Raw genomic sequence first — 17,952 nt, forward strand, 5'->3', positions numbered from 1 at the left:
CCCTCCCTTCCCCTCCCCTCCCCTTCCCTTCCCTTCCCTCTTCCCTTCCCTTATCCTTTCCTTCCTTCCTTTCTTTCCTTCTTTTCTTTTTTTTTCAGACAGGGTCTTGCTCTGTTGCCCAGGCTAAAGTGCAGTGGCATGATCACAGCTCACTGTATCCCTGAACTGCTAGGCCCAAGCGATCCTCCCACTTCAGCCTCCCGAGTACCTGGGACTATAGGCATGTGCCACCACACCTGGCTAATTTAAAAATTATTTTTAGATAGAGAGAGGTCTCACTGTGTTGTCCAGACTGGTCTCCAACTCCTGGGCTGAAGTGATCCTCCCACCTTGGCCTCCCAAAGTGCTGCGATTATAGGCAGGAGCCACCACACCCCACCCCTGCTCTCTCTTTGTTGAAAAGAAAGACTAATGAGTGCTAGAGAATCAGGGACAAAATTCACAGGAGATAGGGTAAATAAACATAGGCACATCCACACAAAAGAATACGATGCAGCTATAAAACAGAATGTAGAGGCACTCTGTGAACTGACATACTATTGTCAGGCACATATTATGTGAAAAAAAGGAAGGTTCTAAATAGACTATCTCAGCTTTTAGTCATTGTGGTAGCCCCCAAAAGCTATCCATGTCCTAATTCCTGGAAACTGTGACTATTACTTTATTTATTTATTTAGAGACAGGGTTTTGCTGTCACCCAGGTTGGAGTGCAGTGGCGTGATCTCGGTTCCTGCGGCATCAAACTCCCCAGGATCAGGCAATCCTCCCACTTCAGCCTCCCAAGTAGTTGGGACTACAGGCATGTGCCACATGCCCGGCTAATTTCTATATATTTTTTAGAGATGGGGTTTTGCCTTGTTGCCCAGGCTGGTCTCAAATTCCTGGGCTCAAGCAGTCCTCCCACCTTGGCCTCCCAACGTGCTGAAATTACAGGCATGAACCACTGTGCCAGGCTGAATATTACCTTATATGACAAAACATGTGACTAAGTTAAGGATCTTGAGATGAGGAGATTATCCTGGGTCATCCGGGTTGGCCCTAAATGCCACTACAAGTATCCTCATAAGTGGGAGGAGAAGATATTACCACAGAAAAGAGGAGAGGGCAATGTAACCATGGAGGCAGAGCCTGGAGAGATGTGGCCACAAGCCAAGGACTGCCTGCAGCCACCAGGAACCAGAACAGGCAAAGAAGAGATTCTCCCCCAGAACCTCCAGTGGAGTACAGCCCTGCCGACACCTTGTTTTTGGCCCAGGAAAGCCGATTTGGACTCCTGGCCTCCAGAACTGTTAGAAAATCATTTGTCTTGTTTTAAGCCACCGAGTTTGTAACAAGCAGTATGGGAAACTAATAGTGTAATAAAGGGAGAAATAAGAATGTCTTTCACATTTGCTGGTATTTGAAACCATGGTGATGTGGTTTGGCTCTGTGTCCCCACCCAAATCTCATCTTGAACTGTAATCCCCATGTGTCAAGGGAGGGACATGATGCTGTTCCCATGATACTGAGTGGGTTCTCATGAGATCTGATGTTTTAAAAGTGGCAGTTCCCCTCTTGCTCTCTTTCTCTCCTGCCTCCATGTAAGATGTTTGCTTCCCCTTTGCCTTCCACCATGATTGTAAGTTTCCGGAGGCCTCCCCAGCCATTCAGAATGGTGAGTCCATTAAACCACTTTCCTTTATGAATTACCCAGTCTCAGAGAGTTGTTTATAGTAGTGTGAGAACAGACTAATACACATAGGAAGGACACACAAGAAACTAAAGAGGCTCCCAGTGGGGAGGAGGTGGATGGGATGAACGGAGATGGGGAGAGCCAGGACTTCTCAGACAAAGGCAGATGGAGGTGGAGGGGGCGGGCAGCTGGCGAATGAGCACAGAAAGGCTGACTCAGAGAAGAGCAGTGGCACCCAGAGAGCAGAACCCCGGGGCACACAGCCAGGGAATCTGGCTGCTGCAGTCAGCTTCCCTCTAAGATCCCAATGTTCTCAGTGGCCCCACTCTTCTTGGACACAAACATGAGATCCATTGCAACAGCATTCCCCATTCTTATTGCCACCATCTCCCAGGCAGAATCTGCCAATGGACTACTCGTATCTACTCTCTGCCATTTCCTTACTAACATAACTCCAACCTTCTTTGAGGCCATAATGTGTCCTGCTAAAAGACTACGTTTCCCAGGATCCTTTGCAGCTGGGTGGGGCCATGTGACTACCTTCTGGCCAATGAATGCTTTAGTGTTGTTTGGGACCTCTGGGATGGTGCCTTAAACCGAAGGGATGATCAACGGGATTCAGCAGCTCAAAGAGGAAAGGAAGAAAGTCAATATCCTAAGAAACATCTCCTTAATTGGTCTTTCTCTTGTTCCTCTGGATAGCAGCTTTTATAATGGGCAATATTGCTTTCTAAAAAAGTACCTTAAGCAGACAGCAAGTGTTCCCCTTTGAATGCAGTCAAATGCTCTACCACTGAGCTATACCTCCATGTTCCCCTTTGTATAAACTATTTTAGTCTTGCTGGTCATCTTCTCCAGAGTATGGGGTGGCATATACTGCTAGAAGTCCTTTTTTTCTTTCTTACTAATGTAACTCAAAATTTATTCAGGCTGATTAAATGCCCAGCTAAAAGACCACAATTCCCAGCCTCTTTTCCAGTTGGGGGTGACCAGTGATGAAAAGGTGCCATTGAATGGGGTTTCTGGGAAGGCCTTATAAAGGGAGTTGATTCAGTTTAGACCTGAACACTTTTTGCTCTTTCTCCCTTCCCTTTTCCTCCTATAAGGAATGGTAGCAATGGTGGCTAGGGCACTGGCAGCCACCTTGAATGGAAGCCACAGGCTAAGGATGAGAGAGCAGAAAGAGGCCAGGCACGGTGGCTCACACCTGTAATTCCAACACTTTGGAGGCCAAGGTGGGAGGATCATTTGAGGTCAGGTGTTTGAGACCAGCCTGGCCAACATGGCAAAACCCTGTATCTACTAAAAATACAAAAATTAGCTGGGTATGGTGGCACGCAGCTGTAATTCTGTAATTCCAGCTACTTGGGTGGCTGAGGCATGAGAATCCCTCGAACTCGGGATGTGGAAGTTGCAATGAGCTGAGACCATGCCACTGCATTCTAGCTTGGGTGACAGAATGAGACTTTCAAAAAAAAAAGGAAAGAAAGAGAGAAAGAGAGATAGGACCCTCATTTCTGATGACTGTGGAACTACTATCCCAGTGCTGGTTTGCCAACCTCTGTAATTGGTCTATATGAGGGAAAATAAACCCTGTAATAGACTGTATTACTGTTCAGAATGTCTGCTGCCTCCCTCCACATGAGGATTTCACATGCCCACTCCATTGACTTGAGGCTTGCTATATACTTGCTCCAGTCAAAGAATGCCAGTGAAAGTGACATGGGCCTCTTCTAAATATAAAATTGACCAAGAGCCAGCAGATGATTCACTCCACTTCTCTTTTCCTCCTCCCGCAAGAACAGCAATATTCCAAATAGGGACAGTTTCTTCAGCCTGAGACCCCAGTTAAGAAACTGTAGAGTAGGACCACAAATGACCTGCAAAGGACATAGTGTGAGCAAGAAATACACCTTTGGGCCAGGTGTGGTGATTCATGCCTGTAATCCCAGCACTCTGGGAGGCCAAAGCAGGAGGACTGATTGAGCCCAGGAGTTCCAGCCTGGGCAACACAGTGAGACTTCATTTTTTTTTTTTTCCAGATGGAGTTTCGCACTTGTTGCCTAGGCTGGAGTGCAGTGGCACGATCTCGGCTCACTGTAACCTCTGCCTCCTAGGTTCAAGTGATTCTCTCGCCTCAGCCTCCCGAGTAGCTGGGATTACAGGCACCTACCACCACACTAGGCTAATTTTTTGTATTTTTAGTAGAAATGGGGCTTTTTTTTTTTGGAGACGAGTCGCTCTGTCACCCAGCCTAGAGTGCAGTGGCATGATCTTGGCTCACTGCCACAATCCTGGCTCACTGCAACCTCCGCCTCCCAAGTTCACGCGATTCTCCCATCTCAGCCTCCTGAGTAGCTGGGATTACAGGCACGTGCCACCACACCTGGCTAATTTTTGTATTTTTAGTAGAAATGGAGTTTCACCATGTTGGCCAGGCTGGTCTCGAACTCCTGACCTCAGGTGATTCCAAAGTGCTGGGATTACAGGCGTTAGCCATCGCGCCCAGCTCAGTGGGACTTCATTTCTACAAAAATTAGAGAAATTTGCCTGACAAGGTGGTGTCTGCCTGTAGTCCCAGCTACTCAGGAGGCTAAGGCGGGAGGACTGCTTGAGCCCAGGAGTTTGAGGCTGCAGTGAACCATGATGGTGCTGCACTCTAGCCCAGGTGATAGAGATCCCTTCTTAAAAAAACAACAACAAAACAAAACAACAATAAAAAACAGCTTTGTTGTAGTAAGCCACTGAGATTTGAGAAGTTTGTTCGTGCAGCATAACTACACTGATTCCTATAGACCCCATAATTTGTTTAATCAACTCTTATTGCAGGACTTTGTTACTACCAAGCAGATATAATTCTAAATGATAGGTCCCCCAGAAGAGATGACTCCATTGCCACTGTCCCTGAAAGGGCCTAAGACAGAGCTGATGAAACTTAGCCAGGCATGGTGGTGCATGTCTATAGTCCCAGCTACTCAGGAGGCTGAAATGGAGCTGGTCTGAGTGTTGTGGGTTATTGCTAAGCTGACTTAACATTGTCTCCCCACACAACCATGCTTGAGTAGCATAAAAATAAAATGAAACATGAAGAAAAAAAAAAAAACAAAGGAGGCTGAGATGGGAGGACTGCTTGAGCCTGGGAGGTCGAAGCTGCAGTTAGCCATGATCGCACCACTGTATTCCAGTCTGGGTGACAAAGCAAGATCATGTTTCAAAAAAGAGAGAGAGAGAGAGTGAACTAATGAGTGTTCCCTTTGGCTGCCAAGCAGGATTTCAAGTTATTTCCTGGCAGCCACTTCCCTCAACGTGTCTCATCTTATCTCTCACCTGGCATCCATGCTCTCTCCTAAGCCTCTTTTGGAAACTGCTTTTCATCTAACTCTTAACTGAGTGGCTTCTGCATGGCTGACTCAGGGGTAGGCCCTGAGGTGTAAATGGGTTAGTCACTATTGGGTGCCAATGAAGACATGAAGTGATTTTCATACAGTCATCTGGCTGCTGTATACAGTCGTCATCATTCCCCCTTATTATTACCTACAAAGCACTTAGAACAGTGCCTGGCATAAGGTAAATACTCTCTAAGTAACTACTGTTGTTGTTATGAGTGAGGGGCTGGGCATGGTTGCTCATGCCTGTAATCCCAGTACTTTGGGAGGCCAAGGTGGGTGGATCACCTGTGGTCAGGAGTTCGAGACCCACCTGGCCAACATGGTGAAACTCCACCTCTACTAAGAATACAAAGAATTGGCTGGGTGTCATGGTGTGCACCTGTGGTCCCAGCTACTCGGGAGGCTAAGATAGGAGAATCGCTTGAACCTGGGACGCAGAGGTTGCAGTGAGCCGAGATCATACCACTGCACTCCAGCCTGGGTGGCAGAGCAAGACCCTGTCTCAAAAAAAAAAAAAAAAAAATGATGGCAGCCTGGACTACGTGACGACAGTGGATGTAATGAGAAGTAGTCTGGGAATGTGTTTTCCTTATTTCTTATTTATTTATTTTGAGACAAGGTCTCACACAGTTGCCAAGGCTAGAATACAGTGGCGTGATCACAGCTCACTACAGCCTTGGCCTCCTGGGCTCGTGATTCTCTACCTCAGTGTCCAGTGTAGCTGGAACTACAGGCGTGCACCACCATGTCCGGCTAATTTTTACATTTTGTAGAGATGGGGTTTTGCCATGTTGCCCAGGCTGGTCTCGAATTGCTGGGCTCAAGCAATCTTCCTGCCTCGACTTCCCAAAGTGCTGGGATTACAGATGTGAGCCACCACGCCCAGCCTATCTTTTCTTATTTCTTAATGATTTATTTGGGACTTTCTCATTTGTGTTTATAACTGTCTTGTCAAGGTGTTAGAGATTTTGTTGTGGTTGTTGCAGGATGGAGACATGTCTTGAGGGTAGAACCAAAGGGCGGATTAATGGACTAGCGGTGGATGAAAAGGAAGGATCATGGGTAATTCCCAGGTCACGTACTCAGTTCCTCAATGTTTGACCCTCACCTATCCATGAGCTCTGTCATGGCAGAAACAAGATCTGTCAGGGTTCTCTGTGTCCAGCAGGGGCTTACTTGCTTCTCCAAGAAATACTCAAAAAGTTGCTGAATTAATCAACAGTTGCCAGAGTCATATACAGGCTTAAAGTCCCCTCCGAATCCCTTTGGCCCTATACCAGGGTCCCTCAAAGGATCCATGAGACATGGACTGCTGGCTTTCCTGGAGAGCCCATCTGAAATGCATTCATCAAATCCACCCAACAGATTTTTACAAAGCACCTACTATGTGCCAGGCACTGTTCTAGACGTTGGAGACACAAACAAGAGGAAACAAGAAAGACAAAGAAAGACAAAACCTCTGGCTTGATTGAGGTGACATTCTAGTGGGGGAGATAAGGAATGCATACATCGAAAATGCGATATGCAGACAGTGATGTGTTAAAGGGAAAAATAAAGCAGGAGACAGAGAGAATCGTGTGTGTGTTTCGGTGTCAGTTACAGTTTTCCATAGGGTGGTAGTCATAAAGGCAAGAACTTTGAAATCAGAGGGAATGGCACAGGCAAAGTCCCCAGGGCAGTAACAAGCCTGCCATGCTACAGGAACATGAAGTAGGCCAGTGTCACTGGAGTGAAGGGCAGGAGGAAAGAGATGAAGTCACACTGGTATCAGGGAATCAGCTTTGTAGGACTTTGCAGGCCTGCTTTCTACCTGCTCCAGCCTCACTTTATTTTTTACAGCGAGGTGGGAGTCAGGGAAGGGATCTGGGCAGAAGAGGGCGCTGATCTGACTCAGGTGTTCACAGGCTCCCTCTGGCTGCAGTCAGGGAACTACTAAGATAGGACAGACTGGAAGGTTTTGGGGGAGACGCGATCACAAGCTCAGTTTCGGATGCTCTGAGTTTCAGATGGCTCAAATGCATGGGGAGGGCAAGTGGGCATCTGCAGGCTCTTACAGAGCCTGCACCGACTTCACTTTTTACATCCGTTTCCCTCTTCGGCTCGCTTCGTTCGCTACCTATAGTTAAATCGTCTACTCCTGATATTTCCCACGCCATCACCTTTGCAGGTGCAGTGGACACTGCCGGGAAGGCCATCTCCTCACGGTTTAACCCCACTTCCTAACACCCTCAAGCGAGACCAGAAGCCCCGCACAGCTCACTAAAGCTCGGGCCCCGCCCCTCCCCGGGTCCCGCCTCCCTCAAGCCCCGCCCCGCGCTGCGCTCACTTGTAGAAGCTCACAGGGCGGTTGTCTGCGCCCAAGCGGCCCGCAGTGTTGGAGCAGTTTGGCGCCCTGCAGTACTTAGGCATGGCTGTCCAGCCCCGTTGAGTTTTGCCGGGTCAGCAGCTGCACTTTGGTTCTCGCGGAGCGCCGCCGAACCCCACCCCGCCCGCGCGCTCGCCGCCTGCCTCACGTGACGTCCGTGGGGACTCATCACGTGCCGGGGAGAGTGCTGAGAGCGCCTGCCTACTAGGCGCCCCTCCAGTGCCACAGTCACGCCCTCGTCACGTAGCGAATTGGCTATAGCGAGAACTGTGCGCCTGCGCAAAGCCTGCCCTTCTCCACCCGACTTTCATCACGTGCTGGGGAGAGGGGCGGTGTCACGTCGTTTCTGAGCCTGCGCCAACCAAATCAACTGGCCAGTCAATCTCTTACGGCTCCACCCTACGCCTATATCCGGGCGACCGTCGGAGCGCATATAGTTCCTCTGGGTGGCGGCAAAAGCCGAGGTGAGGCAGCTGGGGCCTTTGCCTCGTAAAAGTTAAAACCTGTATGTTTCAGCGAATAATGAAAACGGAGTCTGGATAAAAGACCCCATGACTCTTGATCAGGCATCCAGTACACTAGCCGTGGCCCCGCCCCGCCAGGCACTCGCTCCGCCTCTTCGCCCCCATTGGTCCTAAGCGCCCCCCCGGCAGCCCTGCGGTTGGCCAGGCCGGGCCTGTGGCGTCCAATAGACGGCGGCGCCGGCTTTCGCGCGGCTGTTCGCTGTTCCAGTGGGTCGTGGCGGTGGCGGCGGTTAAGGGATGTAACGGTCGCCCGGCTCCGGCGTGACGATGGCGGCCGCAGGGTCCGGAGGCTGTGCGCGGAACGATGCAGGGGAGAAGCTGCCCTCTGTCATGGCGGGAGTTCCGGCGCGGAGGGGTCAGTCTTCCCCGCCACCCGCCCCACCGCTCTGCCTCCGGCGGCGGACGCGACTCTCGACGGCCTCCGAGGAGACGGTGCAGAACCGGGTGAGAAGCTACTCGTCATGTCTACCCCAGTTCCAGGCCTCCTGGGTTTCCCCTAGTCCCGTCCTGAGAACTGTGGGACGGACTCTCAGTTCCCGGCCAGTCCCCTCAGGCTGTTCCCTGTCTTGCCTCGTCCCCTAAGTCCCGCCCCTTTAGCCATGGCCCCTCCCACTTTCCCTCTCCTTGTTGGATTCCCGGCTCCACCCTCAGCGTTGGAGTAATTCCGGGGTTCCTCCCTGGTTCCCACCACTGGGGAATGCATTTTGCTTCTGCAAATCACAGCCTAGTCCTCCTATACTTTAACCCCCGTTCTATCGCCTTTAGACGTCACGATCATAGCTCACTGCAGCCTCACTGCCCTGGTCCCCGCTGGGTCATTAAGGTCCCTTCGAGGGTTCAGTCCAGAGTGTTACCTGCCCCAACTCTTCCACGCTTCTACCTCGCCTTCTCTCACTTTCTGCGGTCTCTATCCTTTTTCCTCACGAAGGTGGGATTCTTAATCCCTATTGTCAGTCAAAACTATGACAAAGACGTAAGAAGTTATTTATAAAATCTCCGCAGTGCTGCCTGGGGAGGAGGGCGTACAGAACAGTTCCCTAAATTCTGAGACAGAAACACAGAAGGAAATGATTTCACAGTAGGTAGAAGGAATTCCATTAGCACAGCGGCAATTAAAAAAAAATTGTTTTCCAGCTCTGTAGGCACAAAATCTGTTTTTATAAAATGGAGATGATAAGAACCATACTACTGGTAGGGCGCGGTGGTTCACACCTGTAATCCCAGCATTTTGGGATGCCAAAGTGGGCTGTTCACCTGAGATCAATTCAAGACCAGCCTGGCCAACATGGTGGAACCCCGTCTTTACAAAAAGTACAAAAATTAGCCGAGCGTGCTAGCGCGCTCCTGTAATCCCTGATACTTGGGAGGCTGAGGCAGGAGAAATCGCTTGAACCCGGGAGGCGGAGTTTGCAGTGAGCTGAGGTCAGGCCACTGCACTCCAGCCTGGGCGACAGAGTGAGACTGTCTCAAAAAAAAAAAAAATTATACTATTGCATTGGAGGGAAATGAAATTTGACTTGTGATCTTCTTGGCACAGAGTCCAGATAAAGGGAGGATACCTGGTAGCTGCTGGTGGAGCTTGTTCCTGCCCCATGACTTTCTCCTGCACTGTGATTATACTGCCCACTCCTGGCTACAGGGCTCTGGCTGTACCTCCCATGTCCTCCCTGTCACCAGCGTTCAGTCACATTGGCCTGCTTTTGGTTTTCTTGAGGCTCCATGTTCTTTTCTGCCTCCTTAGCCTGGGTTTTTTGCTTCAAGGATGAGACTTCATCCTTGAAGTCTCAGCCTGAAGGTCGCTATCTTGAAAGGCCTTCTTGAACCCCATTGAAAAGCAGACACCCTGTTGCCGGTCTCTTAGTACTTTTATATATATAAAAGATTTGAATCCCCACAACAAGCCAAGAAGAAGGCACTATTATCACCCCTGTTTTACAGGTAAGAAGTCTGATGCCCAAGATCCTACATCTGCGAATGGCAATGTTGATATACAAACCCAGGCAGTCTGGCTCCAAAGTCAGCACTTTGGGCTGTACAGGAGAGACACAATAGTGACCAAAGGTAGACAGTTTCCCCACATCAGATTCATAGTCCGGAAAGGTGGGTGTCTCACCCAGCACCCTATACATCATAGCCTTTATCTTATATGTTCCTGAAAGTGCTTTTGAGCTATTAAACTACGTATAACAATATCAAATTCAGAGAGGCATTATAGCAAGGTGGCTAAGAGAACAGACTGCTGATGGTATGGTTGGACCCAGGCAGCCTGAGCTTAAACTTTAGTCCTGTTCTTCCTGACAGTTTATGAACTTTGCTTTTTCTTTTTTTTTTTTTTTTTTGAGATGGGGTCTTACTCTGTCATCCAGGCTGTAGTGCAGTGGAGTGAGCTCGACTCACTGCAGTCTCAGCCTCCATGGGCTCAGGTAATCTTCCCACCTCAAGTCTCCTGAGTAGCTGGGACTACAGGTGCATGCCACCATACCTGACTAATTTTTTTTTTGTTTTGTATTTTGGTAGAGATAGGGTCTCGCCGTGTTGGCCAGGCTGGTCTTGAACTCCTGAGCTCAAGTGATCTGCCTGCCTCGGTCTCCCAAAGTACTAGGATTACGAGAGTGAGCTACTGTGCCCCGCCAAGTTATGAACTTATCTGTGCCTCAGTTTTCTTATCTGTAAAATGAGAATGATGTAGAAATCTTTCATAGGGTATTTGTGAGGATTAAATGAGGTCACATATCCTAGGCACTCAGAACAACACTGGCACATGGCAAGTACTCTATTCATGTTAGCTAATACTGATACTATGACTGTGTATTTGGGGTAATATTTATTTTTCTTGTTTGGCAGTACAGAGTTGATCTGTCTTGCAAAGACCTAGTCTAAAAGTGACCATTCATACCAATGCCCAGTAATGCTGATCGACAGATAAGACAACATGAGTGCCATGGCTTGGTTGTTTATGTTGGAATCCTGGCGCTACCCTTTCCTGGATGGGTAACCCCTTTTGGCCTCTGTTTCCTCATCTGTTTTGTTCCTTTTCTTTTTCTTTTTTTTTTTTGAGATGGAGTCTCGTTCTGTCACCCAGGCTAGAGTGCAGTGGCTAGATCTCAGCTCACTATCAGCTCCACCTCCTGAGTTTACGCCATTCTCCTACCTCACCCTCCCGAGTAGCTGGGACTACAGGTGCCCGCCACCTCGCCCAGCTAGTTTTTTGTATTTTTTAGTAGAGACGGGGTTTCACCATGTTAGCCAGGATGGTCTCGATCTCCTGACCTCGTGATCCGCCTGTCTCGGCCTCCCAAAGTGCTGGGATTACAGGCTTGAGCCACCGCGCCCGGCCTTCTTTTTTTTTTTTTTTTTTTTTGACAGAGTCTCACTCTGTTGCCCAGACTGGAGTGCAGTGGTGCCATCTCAGCTCACTGAAACCTCCGCCTCCTGGGTTCAAGCAATCTTCCTGCCTCAGCCTCCTGAGTACCTGGGATTATAGGCATGGGCCACCACACCTGACTAATTTTTTTGTATTTTTAGTAGAGACAGGGTTTTGACATTTTGGCCAGGATGGTCTCAAACTCCTGACTGAGCCACCACACCCAGCCTTGTTTAAATTTTAAATATTACTGTTCATGTGTTTTTTTACTTGTTGAAATCTCTCAAATTTCCGGACTATGAATCTGATGTGGGGAAACTGTCTACCTTTGGTCACTATTGTGTCTCTCTTGTACAGCCCAAAGTGCTGACTTTGGAGCCAGACTGCCTGGTTTGTATATCAACATTGCCATTCGCAGATGTAGGATCTTGGGCATCAGACTTCTTACCTGTAAAACAGGGGTGATAATAATGCCTTCTTGGCTTGTTGTGGGGATTCAAGTCTTTTATACATATAAAATTACTAAGAGGCCAGGCATAGTGGCTCTTGCCTGTAATCCTAGCACTTTGGGAGGCTGAGGTGGGTGGATCACCTGAGGTCAGGAGTTCGAGGCTAGCCTGGCCAACATGGTGAAACCCCGTCTCTACTAAAAATACAAAAATTAGCTGGGCATGGTGGCGTGTGCCTGTAATCCTAGCTACTCAGGAGGCTGAGGCAGGAGAATCGCTTGAACCTGGAAGGCGGAGGTTGCAATGAGCCAAGATCTCACCACGGACTCCAGCCTGGTGACAGAGCAAGACTCCATCTCAAAAAACAAATAAACAAAAAAAAGTACTTAGAAGCTTATTCACAGGTCACCTTCTCACCACGGCATTCTCCCCCTTCCCCTGCACTCCTGACCTCCTTATCTGCTTTCTTCTCTCTTGCACCCGTCATTACGTGGCATCTATTTCACATATTTGTTCTGCTCCTTTTCTATGTCCTACATACCCGTCACCAGTAGGACATGAGCCCCACGAGGGCAGGGATTTGTCTCTTCCTCACCACTCTGTGCTCTTCACCTAGCGTCGTATTTGTCAAAGGAATGTTGAGAGAACAAGTGTTAGCTGCTGGTGGATGGCATGGCCACAGAAGCTCAGTGAGTGGGTGTTGAATGCAGCAGGATCTGAATGGGTGGCCAAGGCAGCTGCACCATGTGCTGCCAGCTGGGGCGGGTGCCTCTGACTTGGGCTTTTTCTTTGCAGGTGTCACTCGAGAAGGTGCTTGGCATCACAGCCCAGAACAGCAGTGGCCTAACCTGTGACCCTGGCACAGGTCATGTGGCCTACCTGGCAGGGTAAGCAGATAAGGGCCTCGATGTCCAATCATTGCTAGGGAATTTGGAGCTTGGTGCCTGAAGCCATCCGTAAATCGCTCTGAGCCTCATCTTTTTCACCTGTAGAATGTGGATAATGGGGCCTGCTTCTGAGAGCTGTGGAGAGGATTCCATAGCCCCCTGTCTAGAACAGTTCCTGGCATGTAGTGAGTGCAATGAAAGCCTTTATTATGACTACAGGGGGGAGGTGACAATGATTCTGGGAAAGACAGGTGATTGAAGTCCACGCTGTGGGTGTCAGGTAACCTGGATTTGTGTCCCAGCTCTGCCATGTATGCTGCTCTCTGAGCCTCTTCCTCTGCCTCTGTAAAACAGAGCTAGTGACCCTCTCTGCTTGCATAGTTGAGAAGACTGAAGAAGATGCTACAGCTGTTCCTTCCATAAATACTCATGTAGCCTGGCACTGTGCTAAGGTCATCCCCTCTATGGGTTTGTTTCCTTATCTATAAATGGGCCTACAGAGTCCTGACCTAACCTGACAGTTGTGAGGATTTAAAACAATTACATCTCTCTCTCTTTTTTTTTGTTTTGTTTTGTTTTTTTGAGACAGAGTCTGGCCGTGTTGCTCAGGCTAGAAGAATAGCCGGGCGCAGTGGCTCAAGCCTGTAATCCCAGCACTTTGGGAGGCAAAGATGGGCGGATCACGAGGTCAGGAGATCGAGACCATCCTGGGTAACACAGTGAAACCCCGTCTCTACTGAAAAATACAAAACACTAGCCGGGCAAGGTGGCGGGGCCTGTAGTCCCAGCTACTCGGGAGGCTGAGGCAGGAGAATGGCGTGAACCTGGGAGGCGGAGCTTGCAGTGAGCTGAGATCCGGCCACTGCACTCCAGCATGGGCGACAGAGCGAGACTCCGTCTCAAAAATAAATAAATAAATAAAAATTTAAAAAAAATAGTTTGAATAACAGCTCACTACAGCCCCATCCTCTTGTGCTGAAGCGATCCTCGCATCTCCACCTCCCACGTAGCTGGGACTACAGGCACATGCCACCACAGCCAGCTAATTTTTTTTAGTAGAGACGAGATCTCACTCTGTTGCCCAGGCTGGTCCCAAACTCCTGAGCTCAAGTGATCCCCCACTCCCCACTCACAAAGTGCTGGGATGGTAGCCAGCCTAAGGTCTTTATTAGCCTAGGGCCTGACAGACATTACCTCAGAGGAAGTGCTGGTTTCCATTTAAGAACATAGTAATGTTAGGCCGGGCACGGTGGCTCAAGCCTGTAATCCCAGCACTTTGGGAGGCCGAGACGGGCGGATCACGAGGTCAGGAGATCGAGACCATCCTGGCCAACACGGTGAAACCCCGTCTCTACTAAAAAATACAAAAAACTAGCCGGGCGAGGTGGCGGGCGCCTGTAGTCCCAGCCACTCGGGAGGCTGAGGCAGGAGAATGGCGTAAACCCGGGAGGCGGAGCTTGCAGTGAGCTGAGATCCGGCCACTGCACTCCAGCCCGGGCGACAGAGCAAGACTCTGTCTCAAAAAAAAAAAAAAACGACAACAAGAACATAGTAATGTTAAAGTGCCCTAGAATTCTCAGTGTAAACACCTGGAGGAGGGGGAGGAGGAGGAGACCAGAGAGAATCGTCTGTGCAGAGGGAGCTTGTTTATTTGTGGGCTTTTCTGGTGGGAATAGAATCATCCCAGGACCCCAACACTCCCCCCAGTTGAGGCACATTTTCCTCTTTCTCCCCAGCTGTGTGGTGGTGATTTTGGACCCCAAGGAGAACAAGCAACAGCACATCTTTAACACTGCCAGGTAGGCTGAGGCCTGGGCCTGGGAGCAGGGGTGGAACCTGGGGCTTGGCACACCTCGCCTCCCCCGCATAGCCTGGAGGTACTCATGGGTAGGCACTCACTCGTTCACTCACCTGTTGGCTCAGCAGCATTTGCCTGTGTTGGGTGCTGTTCCGTGTGCTGGGGACACAGCAGTGACCAGAGGAGAGGAGAATCTCTGCTGGCTAGAGTGAGACAGACGGTAAACCCGTCAACAAATTACTGGCTGATCATGATCAGTGCTGTGGAGGAAATGATGGGGGATGTCTTCGGGCAAGTTTGTGGGCAGAGAATAGGAGGAAAGCCTTATCAGAAGGCTCCGGGAATGTTGCCTTGACTCTGAGGCCTGAAGGAAGTGAGAGAGTGACCCATAAGAAGCTGTAGGGAGAGCGCTTCAGGCAGGAGGTACAGCAAGGGCAAAGGCCCTGCAGTGGTTAAGAATCTCGGGTGCTTTAGAAGCAGCCAGGGATCTGGGTGCCTGGAGAAAGGGAGCAGGGGAGATGAGGCTGGTATAGGCAGAAGCCACATTCCGTAGTCCTTCCAGCCTTGGAGAGGGGCTGCAGAGCATGCTGAGTGCAGAGAGCAGCCACAGGAGGGCGCCATAGGCCAGGGATGTGCTTTTCACCCCCAGCCCTCCAGCAGCTCTATTCCCTGCTTTGCTTTTCTCCACAGAATTTGCTCCTATCTCTGATATGCTGTCCAATTTCCTCATTGATGGTGTTCACTGTGGGTCTCCATTCCTCAGTGTGAGCACTCTGAGAGCAGGGACTTTCTCTGAGTTCATTTCTGTGTCCCTAGCACCAAATAGCAGTGTCTGGCACACTGATGGCTATTTCCTAAGAGAAAGACTGAACATGATTGGGGTTTTAGAAAGATCCTTTCAGCTGTTATTGGGGAAGGACCTGCTCCTCTGCCTTGGGGCTAACTGATCACTGTGTTACCATGGGATGTGGTCCCAACAGGGCTGTGATCTTTGGAAGGCACACCATGTCCCTCCTTGGCATAGCTCAGGCTCTGCTCCTTTGGCCCAGTTCTCCAGGTAAATGGCTAAGGAGTGGGTTTTCTCCTGCCCTTATGGTTCCTAAGATACGGTCCTTAAGCTACGGCAGGTTCTTGTTATGTGGCAGAAGTGCATTCCCTCTTGAAAGTGGCTTTTTGGACCTTTTGCTCCTAACTGTAGGTTCTGTTACCGGTGATAAGGGCAGAGCTGGGTTCCATTCCTGGCTCAAGCGTCTATTCACTGTGGAATCTCAAGTGAGACACTTCTTTCAGAGCCTTGGTCTCTGAAAATAAAATAGCTGCTGGTAATTGGGAGAGCATTCGTAAGGCAACAGCTACAAACCAGAGTCACACAAACTTGCCCAATGCAGTGTGTTTTAAAGGTTGGATAAGTGGACAACATTTCAAGTTTTTTTTTTTTTTTTTTTGAGACGGAGTCTCGCTCTGTCGCCCAGGCTGGAGTGCAGTGGATCTCAGTGGATCTCAGCTCACTGCAAGCCCCGCCTCCCGGGTTTACGCCATCCTCCTGCCTTGCCTCCCGAGTAGCTGGGACTACAGGTGCTTGCCACCTCGCCCGGCTACTTTTTTTTTTTTTTGAGACGGAGTCTCGCTCTGTGGCCCGGGCGGGAGTGCAGTGGCCGGATCTCAGCTCACTGCAAGCTCCGCCTCCCGGGTTCACGCCATTCTCCTGCCTCAGTCTCCCGAGTAGCTGGGACTACAGGCACCAGCCACCTCACCCAGCTAGTTTTTTGTATTTTTTAGTAGAGACGGGGTTTCACCATGTTAGCCAGGATGGTCTCGATCTCCTGACCTCGTGATCCGCCCGTCTCGGCCTCCCAAAGTGCTGGGATTACAGGCTTGAGCCACCGCGCCTGGCCCATTTCAAGTTTTTTAACACAAAAATCCACATGTCCCTCTTGTTTGCAGAAGTGAGAAATTCTGGCCTCTGGGGCCCAAATTCCCCTGTGGCAGTGATGGACTGAGCTTAGTGACATTTGTCAGGCCCGTTGTGGCCAGTTCCTCGTACCTGTGTTGCCTCCCTAATCCCTGTAGGCAGTGTAGTGGGTGGCCTGGATTTGTAGTAGATGGCATGCAGGTGCCCACCCTGGGCCACCAGTGGGTGTACATTAGAAGGTGGTGTGGCCAATGTGGGGGTTTTCTTTCCGAATGCATATCAGAAACACCTGGTCCCTATGCCTCACCCCAAGAGAAAGCCAAATCAATTGATTTGGGATGAAACTTGGGCATTGGCAATTTTGAGACTTTTTATATTGAAATAATTTCAGACTTAGAATAGTACAAAGAGCTCATATATACCTATGTACCTTTCACATATTTCCCAAATGTTAGCTTTTTTTTTTTTTTGGACACAGAGTCTTGCTCTGTCACCCAGGCTCAGCTCACTGCAGCCTCCACCTGCTGGATTCAAGCGATTCTCATGCCTCAGCCTCCCAGGTAGCTGGGACCACAGGCATGCGCCACCATGCCTAATTTTTTGTGTTTTAATGGAGACGGGGTTCACCGTGTTGCCCAAGATGGTCTCAAACTCCTAAGCTCAGATAGTCCGCCTGCCTCAGCCTCCCAAAGGCTGATTACAGGTGTGAGCAAGCCACTGCACTTGGCCAAATGTTAGCATTTTACCACATTTGCTTTATCATTTTTTGTCTATATGCATATTAATTTGTTCTGAACTATTTGAGAATCAGTTGTAGACATGATGCCCCTATATCTCTAAATACTTCAGGCCAGGCATGGTGACTCACACCTGTAATCTCAGCATTGTGGGAGGCCTCAGAGCAGGAGGATCACTTGAGGTCAGGAGTTTGAGACCAGCCTGGGCAACATGGCAAAACCCTGTCTCTACTAAAAATACAAAAATTAGCTGTGCCTGGTGTCAGGCGCCTGTAATCCCAGCTACTCCTGAGGTAGGAGAATTGCTTGAGCCCAGGAAGCGGAGGTTGTAGTGAACCAAGATTGCACCACTGCAGTCCAGCCTGGGCAACAGAGCGAGGCTTTGTCTCAAGAAAAATAAAGTAAAATAAAATAAATACACTTTGGGAGGCTGAGGCAAGCGGATCACCTGAGGTCACGAGTTTGAGACCAGTCTGGACAACATGGTGAAACCCCATCTCTACTAAAACTACAAAATTTAGCTGGGCATGGTGGCGGGTGCCTGTAATCCCAGCTACTTGGGAGACTGAGGCATGAGAATCGCTTGAACCCGGAAGGTAGAGGTTGCAGTGAGCCAAGATCACGCCATTGAACTCCAGCCTGGGTGACAGAGCAAGACTCCATCTCAAAAATAAAATAAAATAAAATAAATACTTCAGTGTGTTTTTCCTACCAAAAAAAAAAAAGACAGTCCTTCTAAACTGTAATATATCCAGCAAAATCAAGAAATGAAAATTGGTGGCCGGGCGCGGTGGCTCAAGCCTGTAATCCCAGCACTTTGGGAGGCCGAGACGGGTGGATCACGAGGTCAGGAGA

The 17,952-nt window shown here is 49.5% G+C and overlaps 2 protein-coding genes across 7 annotated transcripts in view; one reads left to right on the forward strand and one right to left on the reverse strand.

Annotated features, from left to right (window-relative positions):
• The window catches only part of THAP8 (THAP domain containing 8), a 25,215-nt gene extending 17,165 nt beyond the window's left edge, over positions 1-8,050 (reverse strand). For 3 of the 4 annotated variants that reach the window (XM_011948587.1, XM_011948573.1, XM_011948580.1), the window contains exon 1: positions 7,388-8,027. In XM_011948587.1, coding sequence (XP_011803977.1) covers positions 7,388-7,470 — 83 coding nt within the window. In that variant the 5' untranslated portion in view covers positions 7,471-8,027. Of the gene's footprint in view, positions 1-7,387 lie in introns of all 4 variants that reach the window. The other variant, XM_011948568.1, reaches the window with a different exon arrangement.
• The window catches only part of WDR62 (WD repeat domain 62), a 52,617-nt gene continuing 42,527 nt past the window's right edge, over positions 7,863-17,952 (forward strand). For all 3 annotated transcript variants that reach the window (XM_011948542.1, XM_011948550.1, XM_011948558.1), the window contains exons 1-3: positions 7,863-8,394; positions 12,559-12,650; positions 14,387-14,449. In XM_011948542.1, the coding sequence (XP_011803932.1) occupies positions 8,218-8,394; positions 12,559-12,650; positions 14,387-14,449 (332 nt within the window). In that variant the 5' untranslated portion in view covers positions 7,863-8,217. The remainder of the gene's footprint in view (positions 8,395-12,558; positions 12,651-14,386; positions 14,450-17,952) is intronic.

The sequence above is a fragment of the Colobus angolensis genome, unplaced genomic scaffold, assembly GCF_000951035.1.
Source record: "Colobus angolensis palliatus isolate OR3802 unplaced genomic scaffold, Cang.pa_1.0 Scaffold107, whole genome shotgun sequence".
NCBI lineage: Eukaryota > Metazoa > Chordata > Mammalia > Primates > Cercopithecidae > Colobus > Colobus angolensis.